Below are 24339 nucleotides of genomic sequence, written 5' to 3'. Positions count from 1 at the left end.
CTCACCAGCTGTGTCCTCAAACACGTTTGACATTAGTAGGCAGATTGCCTTAGTACCTTTGTTCAGAGAGTCGGAGGTTGACTCCTATTTTTGTGTATTTGAGCGTATAGCCGTAGCATTGAAATGGCCTGAAGAGGTATGGTGCCTATTACTTCAGTGTAAATTAACTGGTAAAGCCCAAGAGGTTTTGTCAGCGCTACCTCTAGAGGACAGTTTGAATTATGAAGTGGTCAAAGCTACTGTTCTTCGTGCCTATGAGCTTGTGCCTGAGGCATACCGACAGAGATTTAGGTCTCATAGAAAGTCTTCTAGTAAGACTTGTGGAATTTGCTAGAGACAAGGGAAATCTGTTTGATAAATGGCATGCTGCTAGTAAGGTAACTGATTTCAACTCTCTCCGGGAGTTAATCTTGTTGGAAGAATTTAAAAATTGCTTACCCGAACGCATTGTAGTTTACCTAAACGAACAGAAAGTATCCTCCCTGGCAGAAGCGTCTGTGTTGGCAGACGAGTTTGTGTTGACGCACAAGAGTGTGTTTTCGGCTCAAACTGAGAGTAGAACCACTGAGTTTCCTACCTTTAGCCCTAGTCGGCCCGCAGTAGTATATCAAACACGCCAGAAGAATGAGCGTTCCTGTTTCTATTGTCATAAAGTGGGACATATGATTAATGATTGCTTCCTGCTTAAACGCAAACAAGGGATGCCTCTTCGTGCCAAGCCACCAACAGGTGTTGCTCTAATTCGTACGGTTGTGAGGTCTGCAACAAAACAGGTGCCTCAGAGTAACTGTAGTTTGAAAGACCCAGTCCCCGACCGTAGTTATGAACCATTCATTTCCGATGGGTTTGTGTCCCTAACGAATGACGAAGCGTCTCAGCGTCCGGTTAAAATCCTTAGAGATACTGGTGCGGCGCAGTCGTTTATATTGTCTGATGTGTTGCCCTTATCTGACGATACATACTGTGGTTCCAGTGTGTTAGTGCAGGGTATTGAAATGGGTTTTGTCCCAGTGCCGTTGCACTTTGTGAAAGTACACTCTGAGTTAATCAGTGGAATATTCAGAGTGGGGGTACGTCCTAAGTTGCCAGTGAAAGGTGTGACCTTTATAATGGGTAACGATATTGCCGGAGGAAAGGTAGTACCCGTATTGGAAGTATTGGATAAAAGTGACCACTCTCTCTCGAATGAGTTGGCACAGAGTTATCCACATGTGTTCCCCGCTTGTGCTGTCACTCGTGCTCAGGCACTACAAGAGGGTGACGTGATAGATTTGTCGAACACTGTTCTGTTCAAAGAGGATGATCAAGAGGATGGATTGTGTGATACCTCTGAGAAGCTGATCACCTCTGACAAACAGCCCAGGAAAGAATCAAAGTACGTTGAAGTTATTGCTGATGCAATACAATTACCAGTCACTTGTGAGCAGCTGATTGCTAACCAAAAGGTTGACAACAAGCTTGCTAAATGTTTTTCTAGTGTTGTCTCGTTAGAAGAGGTGAAGAAGAAGAATGTGGCTTACTTCATTGATGGTAATCTCCTCATGCGTAAATGGAAATCCCATGTTGATGCAGGTGGAGATTGGAATGCTGTTTACCAAATAGTGATTCCTACAGCCTTTCGACAGAATGTGTTATCCCTTGCTCATGATCACCAGTGGTCTGGTCATTTAGGAATTACAAAGACGTATGATCGGATCCTTCGACATTTTTTTTGGCCGGGTTTAAAACAAGATGTGGCTCAGTTCTGTCGGACATGCCACACCTGTCAGATAACAGGAAAACCAAATCAGGTTATTCCTCCCGCTCCTCTGTGTCCTATACCTGTCATAGGTGAACCATTTGAGCATGTGGTGGTTGATTGTGTCGGACCGTTACCGAAGACAAAATCGGGTAACCAGTTTTTGTTAACGATAATGTGTATGGCTACAAGATACCCCGAGGCTATTCCTCTGAGAAGGATTACAGCTCCGATAGTGAGTAAAGCCTTAATAAAATTCTTCACGACATTCGGGTTACCTAAGGTGGTACAAAGCGATCAAGGTACCAATTTCCTATCCAAGCTCTTCAAGCAGGTGTTGAAATCCTTATCAATTACGCACCGTGTATCAAGCGCCTATCACCCAGAGTCTCAGGGTGCGCTTGAAAGATGGCATCAGACACTGAAGTCTATGCTACGTAAATATTGTTTGGAATCTGAGAAAGATTGGGATGAGGGAGTTCCTCTAGTTTTGTTTGCTGCTCGTGAAACTGTGCAGGAGTCCCTAGGTTTCAGCCCGGCTGAACTAGTGTTTGGTCACACAGTAAGAGGACCAATGAAAGTCCTTAAAGAACAGTTATTGTCCCAAGAGTTGTGTACCAGAGATGAGAATGTGTTGGACTATGTTAGTCGCTTTCGTGAGCGCCTACACAAAGCTTGTGCTCTTGCAAAGGAAGCTCTGTCTTCCTCACAGAGGAGCATGAAAAGACACTATGATAAAGAGGCTGTTTCTCGTCCACTACAGCCAGGTGACCAAGTACTGGTGTTATTACCTGTTCCAGGATCTTCACTGTCAGCTCGTTTCTCTGGTCCTTATTTAATTGAAAAGAAAATAAGTGAAACTGACTATGTGCTTCAAACTCCTGATAGACAACGCCAATCTCGTGTGTGTCACATTAACATGTTGAAAGCTTACCACACCCGACCCATCACACAGTTAGATAGTTCAAAAACTGAGGAAGGTACTGCTGTCTCCTCTGCTACTACTGCGATGATAGTGGACTGTCATATTGATGATGATGGCTTGGAGTTGCGCAATACTCAGCAGCAGTGTGTTAGATTGCCCAACTCAGAAATGCTGCTGTCTATCCAGTCAGGTCTGGTTCATTTAACGGATGGACAGGCTAATGATATTGTGAGGCTACTACACAGTTTTCCATGTCTCTTTAATGACGTTCCTACTCGCACAAATGTGTTGGAACATGACATTAATGTTGGAAATGCTACACCTATCAAGCAACACCCATATCGTATCAACGCTTCCAAGAGGAAGATAATGAGGGATGAGGTGAGATATTTGTTGGAGAATGACCTGGCTAAGCCAAGTTCAAGCCCTTGGAGTTCTCCTTGCATTCTGGTTCCTAAACCTGATGGTACGTCCAGGTTATGTACGGATTATCGAAAGGTAAATTCTGTCACAATGCCAGATTCGTTCCCGCTACCCAGACTGGACGACTGTATCGACACTATTGGTGCTGCTAAGTATGTAACCAAGTTGGACCTCTTAAAAGGTTACTGGCAGGTTCCGTTAACTTCACGTGCTTCTGAGATTTCTGCCTTTGTGACCCCAGACAACTTCCTTCAGTACTCAGTCATGGCTTTTGGGATGCGAAATGCACCAGCCACTTTCCAACGACTGGTTAACTCTGTATTAGCTGGCGTTCCTAATTGTAGTGCATACCTTGATGACCTAGTGATTTATTCGTCTGAGTGGTCAGATCATGTTGACTTGCTAAGGGTAGTATGTGAACGGTTGGCAACTGCTTCTCTAACCCTGAACTTGGCAAAGTGCGAGTTTGGGAAGGCTACTGTTACCTATCTTGGTAAAGAGGTTGGCCATGGACAGGTGCGCCCTGTTGATGCCAAGGTCTTGGCTATAACTGCATTCCCTGCACCTACCACTAGACGAGAGCTACGCCGCTTTTTAGGGATGGTTGGCTACTACCGTAGCTTCTGTAAAAATTTCTCTGCGGTAGTTGCTCCATTGACTGATTTGCTCAGTCCGGCAAGACCATTTGTGTTGTCCCCTGATTGTAAGAGAGCTTTTGAATCAGCGAAAGCAGTACCCCTGTAGTACCCCTGTACTTGCTGCTCCGGATTTTGAACAACCGTTCAAGCTTGAGGTAGATGCTAGTGCCAGAGGTGCTGGTGCTGTTCTACTGCAGCAGGACAAGAGTGGAGTAGATCCTCCCGTTTGTTATTTTTCACGTAAATTTAATAAATGTCAAACAAACTATGCGACAATAGAACAAGAAGCTCTTGCTTTGTTGTTGGCTCTGCAATACTTCGAAGTATACATTGGTTCCAGTGCCCTACCAGTGATTGTGTATACTGACCATAACCCCTTAGTTTTTCTCCACCGAATGTACAACCAGAACCAGCGCCTTATGCGTTGGGCGCTGATTGTACAAAATTATAATTTGGAGATCCGCCACAAAAAGGGTTCAGATAATGTGTTGGCAGATGCTTTGTCTCGTGTGTAAAAAATGATTTTTGTATGTTTTGGCAAGGTTGAAGTTGTTGTTGTTGTAAGTATTAATTTTGTTGTGAGTATTAATTGTAATACTGTGGTCGCAATCCCTAGGGTTGCTCTTTTAAGGGTGGGAGTGTTACGGATACAGTTATCCTGTGTGTGTATCCTGTGTATCCTGTGTGTGTGTGTGTTTCTTTTCTCTCATTCTCCCCTCACAGGTGAAAATCATCACTCCCCAATCAGTCAACAATCAACCCATCAATCAGAAGACACACCTCCTCCTGTTTCCTACCCTATCACAGTTCCTTCCCCATGGTTTAAAAACCCCATCATTTGTTTGTTCAAGAGCTCAATCTTTGTAATCCCATGTTGGTAGATAGCTGTTCTTGGTAGATTTCAGGAGAGCTCAATCTTTGTAATGCCATGTTGGTAGATAGCTGTTCTTGGTAGATTTCAGGAGAGCTCAATCTTTGTAATGCCATGTTGGTAGATAGCTGTTCTTGATAGATTTCAGTAGCACAATCTCTTTGTAAATGCCATGTATGTAGATCTCTCTCTTTGTGTATTAATTAACCTCTTCTTTTGTTTGAGCACCTCCAAATCACTTTGTCATCTCCTGTGAGTATTCTTTTGGTTATGGTGTTTGTTTGTTGCTGGTGGGAAAAGGGGGAAACCAAGACAAGTCGCCCATGGGCATACACTACCCGTAGGTAAACTTTGTTAAAACACACTAGTTAGAACTGGGCGGACCACCCACTGTATTTTGGTTAGTTAGTTAGCTGTTGTTGAAATAGGCTAGTCTAGCTTAGGGGTGTTTTTGCATATTTATTGTTTCTTTCCTTGGGTCCAGCTCAGCCCCTTTTCCTGCTCCCCCCATTACCGTGTGTTTATAAATAAACCCTGAGTTTGACGGTATTATTTCGGTTGTCGTGGTTATTTCGTTCACACGTACTTTGTCACAATTATAATTTACATGAGTTATGTTACGGGTCTCACTACCACCCCCCTAGACTGTCGGGCCAAAAGGGATTCGTAACATATGCGCTAGCTAACGTTTCTAAAAGCTAACCAAACAAAAACATCATTACTTTTACCATACGTGTTTTTGCCGTCATGTGCATTAGTAGCAAAATGTCTAACTTATTTACATTTGTTTTTACTTACACTTGTATGTTGACCATATTAATGTTGGTTGTACGTTTTGGCTGACTTTTCTTAGCGGATGTACAATCATCGCAAATTGAATTATGGGGCGTTTCAAGCCCTGGAGTGAACAGAATTGTACACTCGCACACTCAATCGCAAACGAGAGCTGAGGGTCTTACATTGCCAACTTTGCTTACTTGGCTAATTGTTTGGACCAATGGAAAAGATGGCCGTGGGGATTCCCCCAAGGGCATAAGGCAAGGGTAAGTGGAGGAGGGTGTGTCTTTTACGTGTTTGGAACACAGCCCCTGTGTTTTGGGTAATCATGTCACATGACCTAGATTTGAACCTTTATTTGAAGCCTTTCCCAGAAATTTGAATTACATCAAAAATGTAACAAATTGTCTGAGGACGGTGCTGGACCACCTGACATAAAAAGAAAAGGGGACAGTTTGATGAAAAAGCTTTAACTAAAGATGATTCTCCAAAACACAGGGCCTTAGACATGACACCTATGCTGACATTGTCACAATGGAGACTGAACATTCTGTTTAATTCAAATACACAAACATCCAATTATAAATTAAACTCTAGTTATTTTCTTATAACAAACTGAATACCTACTAAAGTTTACTTTTTTGTTAGGTTTTTATGAAATTATTATTGCTATTGAAGTTGTAATTTGACAAAAACACTAACAACCACCCATTGAGTTACTGTGTGCCATGTCATTAACTCCGTTTTAAATTCAGTGCTGGACTCTTCCATCCCTGCTCCTCCCCAACAGGCAGCGTATCCATGGAGTTGAACGTTGAGTTAGGGAGCAGAAATCTGAGAGGGTGTGGTTCTCCAAGCTCAGACAGACAGGATAGAGCACTGCCATCCCATCCTCCACCAACCAACATTCACAAACAAATAAACTCACACGCACAGAAACACATACAAGTTACAAAACTCAGGTGTGGACTCGCACACATCCCCTGACAGTGACTGGCTGCTTCAGTACCGGACCAATCTCTTCTGACACACTGACTGATTCTAAGCTACAACAACAAAGACCGCCTCCTCCCTGCTTCCCTCCACAGCCCCCCCTTGTATCCATGCAGTTTTTAGCTAGAGAAGCCCCTGCCTCCTCCCCCCCTCCCTCTCTAACAAGGGCAGGAGGAAGGGAGGAAGAGGAGAGGCAGAAAGAGGAGTGGATATGTAGAGGGCACATAGAGGAAACATGATGACATGATGACATGACTGCTGAGTGGGGTTTAGGGAAGAAGTAAAATTTAGTGTTTATTTTGTGTGTGTTTAGTTGTATTCCTTATTTAGAACATTTGAATTATTAAAGAAAGTCAAAAGATAACCTCCTCCCCCACCCACCACACAGCCTAGAATGAATGAACTCCAGTGTTATGCCAGACAGAGCCTCCCAACACAGATCAGCTCAGCATTGCCTTAAAAATAAAACAGTCAGCAAAGGGTGAATATACCGAACATAGAAAATTGTTATTTCTAAAATGTTTCAGTGTGTACAACACTTCTCAGCCAAACCCCTCCCCCCGTAGTAATACTAGACCTGTGTAGCCTCTCCCAAGTCTCCAACGACCGGATGTTCCGGTTTTCAGGGGAAATGGAGAGAGAGCCTGTGACATGACTTCTGCTTTTGGACGCTAACAAGGCGACACTCCATGTCAACTCCTCCTCCACAGTTACTGGATTGGTTGAACAGTGCAGAAGAGAACCTCCAGACAGTTTTTTTCCTTCTCGTCAAGACCGGTATGTAGGGCAGTGTTGACCAAACCCGGTCCTGGGTACTCCAAGGGGTAAATGTTTTGGCTTTTGCCCTAGCTGTTATGTGCCATACATAAGCATCTACCTCTGGTACCAAAAGTTACATGTTCAAATCCAGCAATAGAAAGTTATTTTTGTTTTAAGCCTATCCCAAACCTTAACCCTTACCTTAACCATTCTCAGTTAATGCCTCACCTTAAGATTTTGGAGTTAATTCGTAATTAATGCCTAAGCATCTGCCTTTGGTGCCAAAACCATTCAGAGTTAATGCCTAACCTTAAGATTTCGGAGTTAATGCCTAACCTAAAAATGTGGAGTTAATGCCTACACTTAATCCTAAACACTTTGAAATTTGACATTTGGAACAACTTCAAAATTTGACATTTGAGAAACATGGCTGGTTTGGAACCCTCCACCACTCAAATCAATTCAATTCAAGGGGCTTTATTGGCATGGGAAACATGTGTTAACATTTCCAAAGCAAGTGAGGTAGATAATATACAAAAGTGAAATAAACAATAACAATTAACAGTAAACATTACACATACAGAAGTCTCAAAACAATAAAGACATTACAAATGTCATATTATATATATATATATGTACACACTGTAGACACTCTCTCTCTGTCTCTCAATCCCTCTCTCTGTCTCTCTCTTTTGTCTCTCTATCCCTCTCTCTGTCTCTCTCTTGTCTCTCTATCCCTCTCTCTGTCTCGTTCTCTTGTCTCTCTATCCCTCTCGCTGTGTCTCTCTCTGTCTCTCTCTGCACCTGCTGTGTTCATTCACTGTGCTCCATTAGAAGTCACGCGAGGCAAGCCATGCTGTACTCTACTACTGACCGCACACACACACACACACACACACACACACACGCACACACACACACACACACACACAGACACACACAGACAGACACACACACACACACAGACACACACACACAGACAGACACACACACACACACCCGCACACACACACACACACGCACCCACACACACACACACAGACACACACACACACTTACTTGCACTTGCACTCACCCAAATCCTCCAGGGCTGAATGCTGACTAGTCTCAAAACAATGTTCATCTGTATTAAACATGCACACTACCAATAGGGGGCATAGAGTTAACCATCACTACACTAGTCCTGCCTATGAACTGCAGTAACAAGAGAGGGAATAGAGTTAACCTCCACACTACTGAACCTACTGTTTAAGGGATATATAGATAAACATTTTAAAGGATTCAAATATTTAGATAGCAGACATATCAAATGTGTCCTTGCTTGGTGGCCATTATGTCATCAGCAGGGGGCAGACTAAAATACATGATGTGGACCATATTGTCAAGGACACAGAAGTCTCTCATAACACAATGTGGGGATATTTGGGGAAGAGTCATGCTACGATCCTCATGGTGACACCATCTTACACGACTTCTCAATTATTGAAGCAGAATGACTGAATGAGAGACAAAGAGAAAAGGGTGGGATGAGAGAGAGAGAGAGAAATTGTGAAAGGGTGAAAGCAGGATGGCGAAAGAGGTATAAACTGGCATGCTTCTGCTGAGTATGTAAATGAGGGTTATTTTGCATGTACCTTGACAACCCACACGCATGCACACGCATGCACACACACCCTGAGGACTGGTACACTCTGCCCATCTGTGTGTGTATTAGGGGCCGTGGCTCAGTGCTGTGGCATGCAGCTCAGTTTGGTGTGAAGGGAACACACACACACACACACACAGGGTTTGGAGAAGTGTATACAGCAGCGTGACCCAGAGTCCCCTGGTACCGGAACCTTCTAGAATGATTTAGAGCCACTGTCAGACACACAGGACTACAACTGGGTTAGAATGATGAAACGCTACCTGATCTGCTGGGCTGGGGAATCACATAGTTTGATGCCATTCCATTGTGTATGTGTGCCATTCAGAGGGTGAACAGGCAAGACAAAAGATTTAAGTGCCTTTGAACGGGGTATGGTAGTAGGTGCCAGGCGCACCGGTTTGTTCCAAGAACTGCAACGTTGCTGGGGTTTTCACGCTCAACAGCTTCCCGTGTGTATCAAGAATGGTCCACCACCCAAAGGACATCTAGCCAACTTGAGACAATTGTGGGAAGTATTGTAGTCAACATGGGCCAGCATCCCTGTGCAACTCAATTATTAGGTAAATACTACTAATGTTTGGTATACTCAGTTTATGTGCCCTTCAAATGAAAACATTGTAGAATAAAACACAACACTGACAGTAATGTTATCTGATGAATAAGGATGAAGCTTTTTCTCAAACCAGACCAGAGGATAGAGGTTGCATTCATACATAGCCCCTCCATTCAACCAGCGACCACAAAATAGTGCCATGCACTGCGGGTGCTACTGAGTACTATGAAGACACCATTGAGAGTCTGTGTGTGTGTGTTTTGTGGTGGGGGGGTCGGGGTCGAGTGTGGATGGGGTGAGGGTATTTGTGATATTGTGTGCGTGAGTGAGTGTGTTGGGAGAGGGGTTGAGGGGTCTGTGTGCGGTACAGTCACATTGTGCCATGATGCTGTTATATAATGGGCTGGTTTGTGGGATGTCAGACAGACATCTCAGACAGAGTTCAGTGTGTCAAATCGGAGGGCCTGTTGTCCGGACCTCTGGCAGTCTCTATGGGGGTGCCACAGGGTTAAATTCTCAGGCCGACTCTTTTCTCTGTATACATCAATGATGTCGCTCTTTCTGCTGATGATTCTCTGATCCACTTCTATGCAGACGACACCACTCTGTATACTTCTGGCCCTTCTTTGGACAATGTGTTAACTAACCTCCAGACGAGCTTCAATGCCATACAACTCTCCTTCCGTGGCCTCCCAACTGCTCTTAAATGCAAGTAAAACTAAATGCATGCTATTCAACCGATCGCTGCCCGGACCTGCCCGCCCGTCCAGCATCACTACTCTGGACGGTTCTGACTTTGAATATGTGGACAACTACAAATACCTAGGTGTCTGGTTAGACTGTAAACTCTCCTTCCAGACTCACATTAAGCATCTCCAATCCAACATTAAATCTAGAATCAGCTGCCTATTTCGCAAACAAAGCATCCTTCACTCATGCTGCCAAACATACCCTCGGAAATCTGACTATCCTGCCGATCCTTGACTTTGGCGATGTCATTTACAAAATAGCCTCCAACACTCTACTCAGAAAATTGGATGCAGTCTATCACAGTGCCATCAGTTTTGTCACCAAAGCCCATATACTACCCACCACTGCGACCTGTATGCTCTCGTTGGCTGGCCCTCGCTTCATATTCGTCGCCAGACCCACTGGCTCCAGGTCATCTATAAGTCTTTGCTTGGTAAAGCCCTGCCTTATCTCAGCTCACTGGTCACCATAGCAGCACGCGCTCCAGCAGATATATTGCACTGGTCATCCCCAAAGCCAATCCCTCCTTTGGCTGTCTTTCCTTTCAGTTCTCTGCTGCCAATGACTGGAACTAATTGCAAAAATCACTGAAGCTGGAGACCCATATCTCCCTCACTAACTTTAAGCACTAGCTGTCAGAGCAGCTCACAGATCACTGCACCTGTACATAGCCCATCCAACTACCTCATCCCCATATTGTTATTTATTGTTTTGCTCCTTTGCACCCCAGTATCTCTACTTGCACATTCATCTTCTGCACATCTATCACTCCAGTGTTTAATTGCTAAATTGTAATTATTTTGTCACTATGGCATATTTATTACCTTACCTCCCTTATTGTACCTCATTTGCACACACTGTATGTAGACTTTTTTTCTCTATTGTGTTATTGACTGTATGTTTGTTTATTCCATGTGTAACTCTGTGTTGTTGTTTGTGTCACACTGCTTTGCTTAATCTTGGCCAGGTCGCAGTTGTAAATGAGAACTTGTTCTCAACTAGCCTACCTGGTTAAATAAAGGTGAAATAATTATTTTTAAAAGGTGTCATTTTTTATCAAACAAATTTTTGCCAGGGCATTTAGTCAGTCCATCACTGCATGTGAGGAGGATGAATTGGAAAGATGTGTATGCTTTGTGTGTGAGAGAGCCCTGTCAAAGTGAGAGAAATATGGAGATATAAAAAGAGGTTGGAATGAGAATGAAAGAAAGAGAGAGTAAATAATAAAAAACAGAATTCCAAAGAAAAAGAGTGTTGTTTGTACTATTTGGCTGTACAGCACAGTACAGTTACAGTAGTAGGCCTAGATCATTATAGAACAGCAGTGCAAGGGTTCTAAAACACTACTGCAGTAGTTGTACTAGGGACGGGGAGAGGTGGAGAGGGAAGGGAGGGAGTACACTAGAGGGTGGAGAGGGGCGGGAGAGCGTTGCATGTAATCCGGCAGACGGGGGATAGCCCCCGGCTCACACTGCAGCTCTCGTGCTCAAACTACTACTACTGGACTCAGATGACCTACATCACGCGCCAGGAGGAAAAGGAGAGAAAGAGTAAAAGATGGCGCGGAAAGGAAATAACCAAATAAACAAGGCGTCATCTTCAACATTAGCCAGTGTTTTCAACCAATTCTATGAATGCATGTCAGTTTGTTTACGCATCACGTAGTGATTGAAAAAACGCATTAATGCAGATGTATCTATGTCTGAGTGTATATATTTTATTCGAAATTGAAGTTCAATTGACAAGGCCGACCTAGGCTGTAGCCTATAACGTCACTCTACTCCCGACTGGTGGCCGACAATCCAAATTGCAATAAAGTAGCGTTGCCTACTATTGGGCTGCGTTCAGTACGAAAAAAAGTAGAGTAATGTTCAATTAAACGGAAACGGGGGTACTGAACGACCAATTAAAATACGGGGAGGGGTTGTGGATGAAAATGCTTGGCTTCTCTTTAAATACGTCACTCATTGCTTTAAGCCAAACCCACAAAAACGGAGCAAACGTACCTCAAAGTCTGTTCAATAAAAACGGCCAAAGACCAAAAGACTGCTAAATAGTTAATCAAATAGCTACCCAGACTATCTGCATTGCCCCTTTTTGCACTAACTTATTGTAACGATCCCTGGGTATTATTTTGACTTATCACATAGCCAACGCTGCTGCTACTGTTTACTATCTGTCACTTTATTCCCATTATACATTATGTACATATCTACCTCAATGACCGTATATACCCCTGAATATCGACTCGGTACTAATATAGGGGAAGGGCCCGTAAGAAAGAATGTCACTGTTAGTCCACACCTGTTGTTTCCAAAGAATGTGACACATTTGATCTGAACGTTTTGGGGGAACGTGCCGTTCAGTATAAATCTATATGAAACGTAGCAAAGGTTCAATCGAACAGAACACACTCATGTATTCAAGTGACAAACTGCTACAACAAGACAATCATCTGTGTCAAATACACGGTGAGTGGTAAAATTGTAGACTACCTCTGGAAAATCTGTATTTTGATGAAGGTACTCTGCCTGCAGCATAGGCTATTTTTATTATCTTTGGCCTCACCCCCCTAGCTAAGAAACATATTGCAGTCCTCATCATCCACGTACAACACCCGTTCTGCCAGTCACATTCTGTTAAAGGTCCCCAAAGCACACACATCTCTGGGTCGCTCCTCTTTTCAGTTCGCTGCAGCTAGCGACTGGAACAAGCTGCACAAAAACCCTCAAACTGGTCCGTTATATCGCCATCTCTTCATTCAAAGACTACATTTTGGACACGCTTACTGACAGTTGTGGCTGCTTCGCGTGATGTATTGTTGTCTCTACCTTCTTGCCCTTTGTGCTGTTGTCTGTGCCCAAAAATGTTTGTACCATGTATTGTGCTGCTACCATACTATGTTGTTGTTTTATGTCTCTCTTTGTTTAGTGTTGTGGTGTCTCTCTTGTCGTGATGTGTTTTGTCATATATTTTATTGTACATTTTTAATCCCAGCCCCGTCCCCGCAGGAGGCATCTTGGTAGGCCGTCATTGTCAATTATAATGTGTTCTTAACTGACTTGCATAGTTAAATAAATAAAAACTATTATTCACGTGTTGATTTTATGATTGATTCACGATAGGCGGAAACAACGAACAAGTACTAACAGTAGAAAGACTGTACCTCACGTGTTTCCGCTTCCGGGTTCTGAATTCAGAACGTCGTGTGAACGCCGCGCTAACTGAAAGTTTGTTCACAGCGGCTTGGATTTATTATGTATTTCTATCTTTTAATATTAATGTTTTAGAATATAACTGATATAAGAGGATATATTCACCTGTTAAGGACGAAATCGTCTGGTTGGTAAGTTGATCTCACCGCACGGGGGAATCAGACTTTTGTAGCTTGCTAGCTAGCTACAAGAGTTCAATGCTAGCTAATAGTTGAGACATAGCTAGCAAGTTAGCTAGTAGTTGAGCCCTAACTAGTTAGCTAGCCAACACTGGCAAAAATCTGTGTTGACAGGTGAAATGTGAACAGGCAAGGGAAACAAAAACAGCAAGTGTTTGTTAACTTGGCAAGCAAACTAACCATAACTTTTAGTAGCTAACTTAGCTGGGCAGATACACGTGACGTTGGTCTGTTTGTCAACTTTGCTGATCACCTATCTATGCCACTAAGGTTAACGTTAGCTACTTGGCTAGCTAAGAAGTTTGTCTGTTTCAGTTTGTTTGTTTACCGACTACGGTTGTATTGTAGACGATGTCTCTTCCTAAACGGGAGGTGGAGGAGCTACGGCCCTGGGTGGAACGGACCGTGAAGAAGGTGCTGGGGTTCTCTGAGCCTACTGTCGTTACTGCGGCCCTGCACTGTGTAGGCAAGGGCCTGGACAAGAGGAAGACCACAGGTGTGTGAGAGGGGGATTATGAGGGCAGTTGGTGTGTGACATGTTACACTGAAATTGTGGCAGAAAAGCTGTGCTGTACGCTGTCTTATCTGTTTTGTTAGCATATTTTTCCAGAACGTCTGTTTTTTGTGGGTCTGGCTCAAATAGATAACTGTTCAGCAGTCTTTAAATGTTGTATTTGACCCATGACTCCTAACCTTTGACCCATCAGACCAGCTGCGTCCATTCCTGGATGAGTCTGCCGGTGGGTTCGTGGAGAGACTATTTGAGGCCCTGGAGGAGAGCCGTAATTCCCGTGGGAACAAGGGTGCTGGGGAGAGGAACCGCAAGAGAGACCTGAAGGTGGTAGACCTCACCACACACTGCTGCTGTTGTACCACACGTTCCACGTTAACCTGTAGGTTGTAACTAGTAGCTATCTACATGTCTAGACCATGGAGATGGAACACATTAACCTGTAGCCTATAACCTGTAGCTACCTACATGTTTAGACCATGGAGATGGAACACATTAACCTGTAACCTGTAGCTACCTACATGTTTAGACCATGGAGATGGCACACATTAACCTGTAGCCTGTAACCAGTAGCTACCTACATGTTTAGACCATGGAGATGGAACACATTAACCTGTAACCAGTAGCTACCGACATGTTTAGGCCATGGAGATGGAACCTGTATCCTGTAACCAGTAGCTACCTACATGTTTAGTCCATGGAGATGGAACACATTAACCTGTAGCCTGTAACCAGTAGCTACCTACATGTTTAGACCATGGAGATGGCACACATTAACCTGTAACCAGTAGCTACCTACATGTTTAGACCATGGAGATGGAACACATTAACCTGTATCCTGTAACCAGTAGCTACCTACATGTTTAGACCATGGAGATGGCACAGATATCAGAAGGGATTGAATGGGTGTAAACGATAGGCTAGGTGAGTTTCTACCATTATCAGAGATTTCAACTCAGTAACTTGGTTATCTACAGAAAGTCATTGTCTCAAGGCTTGATCTTTATTATGTTAGTGTCATACATATCTCCCCTGGGAGCAGGAAACAGTGAGTGGATATTCCCAGGAGGTTGTTTAAATTACTCATTACATTGGTTAGATTGCTTGGCTAAGCCTCAGGCCGAGCCTCAGGCCATTGCCACCTACTGATGTTCCCCCAGGATGTGTTTGGTGATGAGGTGGAGGTGGGTGCGAGGCGGGACGTCCCCGAGGCAGGAGATGGTGTGCCGGTGAAGAGGAAACGTGTCCCCCGCTTCGAGGAGGTGGAGGAACCAGAGGTCCTACCTGCACCCCCCACTGAGAGCCCTGGCATGCTCACTAAGATACAGGTAGCCAGACACACACACACAGAGAGACTCACATACACACTGTTTCCCATATGAAACACGCATGTACCAAGATCCTGCTTCACATACAGACATGTCACGATCCTTGTGAAATGAATCAGTGTTCATTCCCTCTCTCTCTCTGTCCTCAGATCAAACAGATGATGGAAGCTGCCACCAGACAGATAGAGGAGAGGAAGAAACAGCTGAGCTTCGTCCCAGTGTCTTCCCAGCAGGTGAGACTAAACTTCCTCCACTCTCTCCCTCTCTTGAAGGATTGGCTGTCTTTTCTCCTCCTTTATAAATGAAAAGTATAGATGTCTGACAGATATTGTGGACTTGTGTTGTTACTGTCTCATCACAATCTCCTGTCCCCCTCCAGAGGCTGCCCCTGCCCACTCCCCAGCCAGACCCCCCCTTCGCCTCTCATCTTCTCCCCGCTCCCTCTGCCCCCTCCTCGGGCTCGGCCCAGTCCATCGCTCCCTCCCAGGCAGCTACTTTCATGAACGATGCCATCGAGAAGGCTAGGAAGGCTGCAGAGCTGCAGGCCCGCATCCAGTCGCAGTTAGCCATGAAGCCTGGTATACTGGGAGCCATTGGGAACACTGGAGGACCTCATAACCTGGTGGCGCTGGCCAACCTACACGCCATGGGGATAGCACCACCGTGAGTATAGCATACACCACAGACCCAACTTTAGACACTTCCACAAATACATGTCATACTACAGGGAGGCTTAACACATGTATGTCATCTGATTTTGTGTGTGTGTTGGGTGTAGGAAGGTGGCGGAGGCCCGTGAGTCAAACAAGCCGGCCCCTCTGATTCTGGATGATATGGGTCGGACCGTGGATGCCAGCGGCAACGAGGTGGAGCTAACACACCGCATGCCCACCCTCAAAGGTACAACACTCTCCTCTACTGTCACAATCAGCATGCTCTGTTCCCCGATCTTCAGTCACCTGTCTGACTGTTCATTCATCTCCTCTCCATCCACAGCTAATATCTGTGTGTTCATTCATCTCCTCTCCATCCACAGCTAATATCCGTGCGGTGAAGAGGGAGCAGTTCCGACAGCAGTTGAAGGAGAAGCCTGGCGAGGACCTGGAGTCCACTATCTACTTTGACGGGCGTGTTAACATAGCACCCGCCCAGCGAGCCAAGAAGGGCTTCAAGTTCCATGAGCAGGGACGCTTTGAGAAGATCGCCCAGAGGATCAGAACTAAGGTACCAAATCTGACCCCTGACCCGTCACCTTTCACCTCTCACCATAGCCTTTTATTATTTTGAAAGTGTTTCACAACAATTGATCAATACACAGAGAGGAAAAAACTATTTGTAGAGTGTAACATTAACCTCTCTAGGGTAGATGGGACGCTAGCGTCTCACCTGGCCAACATCCAGTGAGATTGCAGAGCTCCAAATTCAAATACAGAAATACTCATTATAAAAATTCAGAAAAGATACAACTATTTTACCGAGGTTTAAAGATTAACTTCTTGAGAATCCAACCACAGTGTCAGATTTAAAAAATGTTTTACGGCGAAAGCATACCTTACAATTATTTGAGGACATAGCCCAGCAGACAAATCATTACAAACAGTAACCAGCCAAGTAGTATAGTTACACAAGTCAGAAATAGAGAGAGAATGAATCACTTACCTTTGATGATCTTCATATGTTTGCACTCAGACATTCATTTATTCAATAAATGTTCCTTTTGTTCGATAAAGTCTCTCTTTATATCCGAAAACCTCAGTTTTCTTCAGTAATCCACAGGCTCAAACACAGTCACAACAGGCAGACAAAAAAATCCAAATTGTATCCTTAAAGTTCATAGAAACATGTCAAACAATGTTTATATTCAATCCTCAGGTTGTTTTTAGCCTAAATAATCGATAATATTTCAACCGGACAATAACGTTGTCTACTTTCTGAATGATTTCTGCCAAATCATTTCTGTTATACTCACATACATTATTTTAAGTTTTGGAAACTTGAGTGTTTTCTATCCAGATCCACTAATTATATGCATATCCTATCTTCTGGGCTTGAGTAGAAGGCAGTTTAATTTGGGCATGCTTTTCATCCAAAATTCCAAATGCTGCCCCCTACCCTAGAGAAGTTAACTGCAAAATGGAAATTAAACAACCAAAACCACCTCTGTCTCCTGTCCAGGCCCAGTTGGAGAAGCTGCAGACAGAGATCGCCCAGGCAGCCAAGAAGACTGGGATCCAGGCCTCCACCAAGCTGGCCCTCTTTGCCCCCAAGAAGATGCTGGGGGACGGGCAGGTGCCCATCATTGAGTGGTGGGACTCGTACATCCTCCCCTCCAACATTGACCTGTGAGTCTTTACACATTTAATCCCCACTTTACTAGCTCAATATAGTCATCCTAACACCTACATCCAAGTTGTATACCTTTTGAAGAATTGTCATGAAAGTCCTCTCTCCACCGTTTTCCAGACTTCTTGTTGTGCTGATCACATCTCTTCTCTCTCAGATCCACAGAGACCAATTTTGTGGCGATGGAGTTGTTTGGAGTCACAAACCTGGTGGAGCACCCTGCTCAGATCAGCCCCCCAGGTAACCACACACATCCCTTCTTTGATGTTACTTTTATGTCAAGCTCCCAATAAGGGCTCCTGGATATTAGTCAGTGGGTTAGATTCATCTCACCCGGCTGCCTGTGTAGGTGTGTTTTGCATGGGCTGAAAGTTGACTGTGTTCTATTTGGAACGGTGTGACCCAGGGGACCTGTTCAAGCCCACGGCGAAGTCGGCTCAAAACAAAAGTGACCTAATTAAGCGTGTGGAGTAATGACTAGGATTCTGTTTTCACATGACAAAGGGATTGGTTTTGATAGAAACCCTTTATCTGGCTTCCAGGTGAAAACTAGTTTGAAAATTCAAACATATTTTATGGAAAAGAGCTGTATGTTTCTGAACGATGCGCCATGCCGCCTTGTTGACAACCTGACCGAGAGGAATAGATTACTGTTCAGTTTGAGAAGGCAGCTCTAAGTGTTGGTCTCCTCTCTCCAGTGGACACAGACAAGCCAGGAGTGACTCTGGGAGTGTACCTGACTAAGAAGGAACAGAAGAAGCTGAGGAGACAGACTCGCAGGGAGGGACAGAAAGAGCTTCAGGAGAAGGTCAGACTGGGGCTCATGCCCCCCCCAGAACCTAAAGGTAGGATCGAGACCAGGGCTGTTGAAGTAATGTTGCTTTTTTCTCTTCAATTTGAAGTTTTACTGAGTGGTAGTCCTGTTTGAGGCCTGTGTTCCTCTCCTCCCCGTTTCAGTGCATCTCTGACCTTGAGTGTGTTTGTCTCGTCAGTGCGCATCTCTAATCTGATGAGAGTGCTGGGTACGGAGGCAGTACAGGATCCCACTAAGGTAGAGGCCCACGTCAGAGCACAGATGGCCAAGAGACAGAAGTAAGTCAAACCACTACACATTTCTCTCTGTATTGTCCCCTCTTTCTCTTACCTCTCCCTCATCTATTAACCCTTTTCTCCTCGCTCTCTCTCCCCCTCCTCTTTTCTGCCTCCCATCTATCACTGCTCCTATTTCACCCACTTCCTGACTCACCATTTCTGTCCTCTCCCTCCATATGACATCTCTCACTACATAACCAGCTGTCTGTGTGTTTGTCCTCAGGGCCCATGAGGAGGCCAATGCAGCCCGGAAGCTCACAACCGAGCAGAGAAAAGAGAAGAAGGTGAAGAAGCTGAAAGAGGACCTGAGTCTTGGAGTTCACATCTCAGTCTATAGGTGAGTTAGTATTTGTCTCTGGATAGCGTAAGGTTTTGTGTGCATGTTATTGTGTTTAGGTAAGCCTCTGTGCACAGGTAACTATTTACGGCTTAGTATGTCCGTGTGCCTTTCCTACTCATTCGTACTTGCTCGCTCACCCCCTCGCTTTCCCTCAGGATCCGTAACCTCCACAACCCGGCTAAGAAGTTTAAGGTGGAAGCTAACGCCAACCAGCTGTACCTGACGGGCACCGTGGTGCTACACCGAGATGTCAACATGGTGGTGGTGGAGGGAGGTGAGAGAGGGGTGGCTGCAGGGGAGGGACCATATTAGTCTCTTTAAATGGGGTCTACTTTCACTGAGTCTGAACCATTCAAGTTGCCTTTAATTAACATGAATTACTCATGATAATCTCATAACATTTCTTATGACTTGTTGCTGTAAATGGGTTCTTCTTTACCCCAGAGTTAACTACATGACTGAGCATGCATGTACTGTTCTCTCAGGTCCCAAAGCCCAGAAGAAGTTCAAGAGGCTCATGTTGAGCAGAATCAAATGGGAAGAACACAACTCCAAGAGAGATGGTGAGAATTTAATTTATATGTACAGTACCAGTCAAAATGTTGGGCACCTCCTCATTCAAGGGTTTTTCTTTTTTTACTATTTTCTACATTGCAATATAATAGTGAAGACGTCACAACTATGAAATAACACATATGGAATCATGTGGTAACCAAAAAAGTGTTAAACAAATCAAAATATATTTTAAGTCTTAGATTCTTCAAAGTAGCCACCCTTTGTCTTAATGACAGCTTTGGGCACTCTTGGCTTTCTCTCAACCAGCTTCATGAGGTATGCTTTTCTAAAAGTCTTGAAGGAGTTTCCACTGGGCACTTTGTTGCCTGCTTTTCCTTCACTCTGCTGTCCAACTCATCCCAAACCATCTCAGTTGTGTTGGGGTCGGGTGATTGCGGAGGCCAGGTCATTTGATGCACTCCATCACTCTCGTTGGTCAAGTAGCCCTTACACAGCCTGGAGGTGTGTTTTGGGTCATTGTCCTGTTGAAAAACAAATGATAGTCCCACTAAGCCCAAACCAGATGGGATGACGTATGCCTGTAGAATGCGGTGGTAGCCATGCTGTGCCTTGAATTCTAAATAAATCACTGACAGTGTCACCAGCAAAGCACCATCATACCACAATCGCCATGCTTCAAGGTGGGAACCACACATGCGGAGATCATCCGTTCACCTACTCTGCGTCTCAAAGACACAGCGGTTGGAACCAAAACACTCAAATTTGGACTCCAGACCAAAGGACATAATGGTTTAATGTCCTTTGCTCCTCTTTCATGACCCAAGCAAGTCTCTTCTTATAGGTGTCCTTTAGTAGTGGTTTCTTTGCAGCAATTTGACCATGAAGGCCTGATTAATTCAGTCTCCTCTGAACAGTTGATGTTGAGATGTGTCTGTTACTTGAACTCTTGAAGCATTTATTTGGGCTGCAATTTCTGAGGCTGGTAACTCTAATGAACTTATTCTCTGCAGCAGAGGTAACTCTGGGTCTTCCTTTCCTGTGGCGGTCCTCATGAGAGCCAGTTTCATCATAGCTCTTGATGGTTTTTGCGACTGCACTTTTTTTTTTGCACTGAATTTTTTTTCAAAGTTCTTAATTTCCCTATTGACTGACCTTCATGTCTTCAAGCAATGATGGACTGTCATTTCTCTTGCTTATTTGAGCTGTTCTTGTCATGACATGGACTTGGTCATTTACCAAATATGGCTATCTTCGGTATACCCCCATCAACCTTGTCACAACACAACTGATAGGCTCATAAAATACTAAAAACAGCAACAAATCAACGCCAAGTGATTGTAATTTTTGGAAATCTGTTCAAGTATTCCGAACATACGAGATGTATACAGTGGCAAGAAAGTATTTGAACCCTTTGGAAATACCTGGATTTCTGCATAAATTGGTCATAAAATTTGATTTGATCTTCATCTAGGTCACAAGAATAGACAAACACAGTCTGCTTAAACTAATAACTCAAACAATTATACCTTTTCATGTCTTTATTGAACACACCATGTAAACATTCACAGTGTAGGGTGGAAGAAGTATGTGAATCCTCTGCTTTAAAAACTGGTTGACCCTCCTTTGGCAGCAATAACCTCAACCACATGTTTTCTGTAGTTGCGGATCAAACCTGCACAACGGTCAGGAGGGATTTTGTGCCATTCCTCTTTACAAAACTGTTTCAGTTCAGCAATATTCTTGGGATGCTCTCTTGAGGTCATGCCACAGCATCTCAATCGGGTTGAGGTCAGGACTCTGACTGGAACAGAAGGCCTATTTTCTTCTGTTGAAGCCATTCTGTTGATTTACTTCTGTGTTTTGGGTCATTGTCCTGTTGCATCACCCAACGTCTGAGCTTCAATTGGTGGACAGATAGCCTAACATTGTCATGCAAAATGTTTTGATAAACTTGGGAATTCATTTTTCTGTTGATAATAGCAAGCTGTCCAGGGCCTGAAGCAGCAAAGCAGCTCCACCATACTTTACAGTTGGGACGAGGTTTTGATGTTGGTGTACTGTGCCTTTTGTGTTCCTTCCAAACAAATCAACTGTCGTTTCATCTGTCCACAGAATATTTTGCCAGTAGCGCTGTGAAACATCCAGGTGCACTTTTGCAAACTTCAGATGTGCAGCAATGGGTTTTTTGGACAGCGGTCCTCCCATGAACACCATTCGTGTTTAGTGTTTTACATATCGTCAACGGAGATGTTCCAGAGATTTCTGTAAGTCTTTAGCTGAGACTCTAGGATTCTTCTTAGCCTCATTGAGCATTCTGCGCTGTGCTCTTTGCAGGACAGCTACTCTTAGGGAGAGTAATCCTTTCCAGCTTTGTGCAAGTCAGATCCTCTTTTGTTCGAGGCATGGTTTACATCAGACAATGCTTTTTGTGAATAGCAAACTCAAATTTTGTGAGTTAAAAAAAAAAAAATTATAGGGCAAGGCAGCTCTAACCAACATCTCTCATCTCATTGATTGGACTCCAGGTTTTTTATTTTACCTTTATTTAACTAGTCAAGTCAGTTAAGAACAAATTCTTATTTTCAATGAAGGCCTAGGAACAACTGCCTTGTCCGCTCTGGGATTTGAACTTGTAACCTTTCGATTACTAGCCCAACGCTCTAACCACTAGGCTACGCTGACGCCAATGAGCTTTTGGGGAAGTCATTAGCCTAGGAGCTCATACTTTTTCCAACCTACACGGTGAATGTTTAAATTAGGTATTCGATATAGACAAGAAAAATACAATTTGTTATTAGTTTAAGCACACTGTTTTGTCTATTGTTGTGACTTAGATGAAGATCAGATCAAATTTGATCAATTTGTGCAGAAATCCAGGTAAATCCAAAGGGTTCACATACTTTTTCTTGCCACTATGTGATCGTATACAAATGTAAGCATGGTTGAAAATGTTGTAGTCAAATGTTATATCTGTATGGGCTTCTTGAGGTCAATTTGCAAATGATTTGTAATTATGTTCTGACCATCTGCTTAAGAAAACATGGGCCCATAGCTGAATCTAGTTGATGATCCACGCTGTATGTCTTACTGTTTATATTACATAATACTTCACTGTACTTGTGGTTCTGAATCCGTTTTCCTTTCTCCTCTGTCTGTCAGATCCAGATGCAGACGACGAGACCAAGAAGAACAACAGATGCAGCCTGGTCTGGGAGGTGAGTGGTTAACCATGACATCTTATTTCACTAACGCTCCAGGAGTGTAATGCATGCTTCATATAATAATCATGTTCATCTTGGACAACTGGCTTCTTTAAAATGGATTGATTGTAAACACAGAATAGACTGATCTAACCTTGTCTTTCTTCCCCTGCTGTTTTCTCTCCTGCCTCCATCTGTCCCCTCTCCTCCTCCCTCCTCCCAGGGCACGGCTAAGGAGCGTAACTACGGGGAGATGAAGTTTAAGCAGTGTCCTACAGAGAACATGGCTAGAGAACACTTTAAGAAGCACGGGACAGAACACTACTGGGACCTGGCTCTGAGCCAGAGTGTGCTGGAGAGCACTGATGACTGAAGGGAGAGCATCACTAGAGCTGAGGAGGATCCCTTACCACTGACCCAGGGTCCGATAGTTGTTCATCCTCATAATGGTTGGAAGTTATCTGATCCTGGATCAGTGGTGAAGCACATTGTTCCCTTGTGCACCAGAGACATGCAAAGGTCAGGGGTGATTCTACCCCTCTTACAGATTCATTCACAACCCTAACCCAGCCATGTATGGATGGCTGCCTGCCTGTAATTGTGTGTTGACTTGACTTAAGACGGAGGGAGATGGATTGGGAGTGCTGGTTAGAGAATGGTTGAGGGCGTAGATTAGGAGGGATATATGGTGTGTATAGATATCATTGAGAGTGGTGTACACTGTTCTGCAATCACATTTTGTGGAAGAGTTGATAACTGTGAGACCATCTTTCTAGCAGTTAGGGTGTCATTCAGGCTGTCAGTTGCTGTGTGTCAGATAAAGTATTAAACACTGACATCTCTCCACTGTGAGTGTTCTATAGCTTGCTATTGGCTTCTCTACCTGACTACAGTTCCTGAGTAAGCCCAGCTGTGGTCCAAATACAGTTCTGAAATATTGCTGCAATGTACTATTCCCAAGCAAAAGCCCTGTTTCGAATAAACAAAAACCAACCTATCAACGTAGAAGTAACTAAAGACTTTGAAACGTATGAGAATGTACATTAGACTATGGTTTTTGTGTCATGTTTTTGGCCTTTTATTTTTAAAGAAAATTGACAATTGTTTTTTGTGGAATGACCACATTTAGTCAAGTATTGACTGACCCAAAATTGTTTTATTTTCTTTAGATGTTTGTTTTGGATAAAATGTCTTCCCCTTTATGTTTTGATCCTGTATATGTTGCCAATAAACACATGCAGGACAATACAATACATTTTGTAATGAAAAATGAAAGCTTAATACCGTTGTGCACTTTTTAAATTATTTTCAGCTGCTGCATTGGATTTGTAACACAGTGAGAGGTGACATTTTATAATGCTTGCTATTGGATACAACCTACCTGTAACATACAACCCTTTCGGGTTGTAAATATTGGTCAAACTGTTGAAGTTGCCTGCCCCTCCAACAGTTTTCAGAATCTGACCCTAGATCTGTAGGGGGCGTGTCTCCTCTCGCCTGTCTGTCACACTTTTGCTACCTTCATGACTCATTGCGGTGT

The 24339-nt window shown here is 43.8% G+C and overlaps 2 protein-coding genes across 2 annotated transcripts in view; both read left to right on the top strand.

The window, feature by feature from the left end:
• LOC139421213 (uncharacterized) overlaps nt 1–24339 on the top strand; it is a 1124809-nt gene that overhangs the window by 14598 nt on the left and 1085872 nt on the right. The gene's annotated exons all lie outside the window — the stretch shown is intronic.
• Nucleotides 13249–24080, top strand: LOC139421205 (U4/U6 small nuclear ribonucleoprotein Prp3-like). The gene is made up of 17 exons (XM_071171871.1): nt 13249–13421; nt 13818–13965; nt 14177–14307; nt 15141–15308; nt 15458–15541; nt 15688–15971; nt 16087–16208; nt 16345–16532; nt 17484–17650; nt 17809–17891; nt 18350–18496; nt 18644–18743; nt 18967–19080; nt 19239–19357; nt 19569–19646; nt 22759–22814; nt 23023–24080. The coding sequence occupies exons 2-17, from the start codon at nt 13821–13823 to the stop codon at nt 23170–23172; spliced, it is 2136 nt and encodes a 711-aa protein (XP_071027972.1). The 5' UTR covers nt 13249–13421; nt 13818–13820; the 3' UTR covers nt 23173–24080.

Source organism: Oncorhynchus clarkii, chromosome 2 (assembly GCF_045791955.1).
Source record: "Oncorhynchus clarkii lewisi isolate Uvic-CL-2024 chromosome 2, UVic_Ocla_1.0, whole genome shotgun sequence".
Lineage (NCBI taxonomy): Eukaryota > Metazoa > Chordata > Actinopteri > Salmoniformes > Salmonidae > Oncorhynchus > Oncorhynchus clarkii.
The sequence above is the reverse complement of the archived record's forward strand: the minus strand, read 5'-3'. Positions and strand labels throughout refer to the sequence as shown.

What these genes read in the sequence shown, in the direction of transcription:
- LOC139421205 (XM_071171871.1), top strand. Translation starts at nt 13,821, where the DNA reads ATGTCTCTTCCTAAACGGGAGGTGGAGGAGCTACGGCCCTGGGTGGAA. An exon ending in CAGATGGCCAAGAGACAGAA is followed by an intron (nt 18,744 to 18,966) that starts GTAAGTCAAACC and finishes GTTTGTCCTCAG; the next exon opens with GGCCCATGAGGAGGCCAATG. An exon ending in ACACAACTCCAAGAGAGATG is followed by an intron (nt 19,647 to 22,758) that starts GTGAGAATTTAA and finishes TCTGTCTGTCAG; the next exon opens with ATCCAGATGCAGACGACGAG.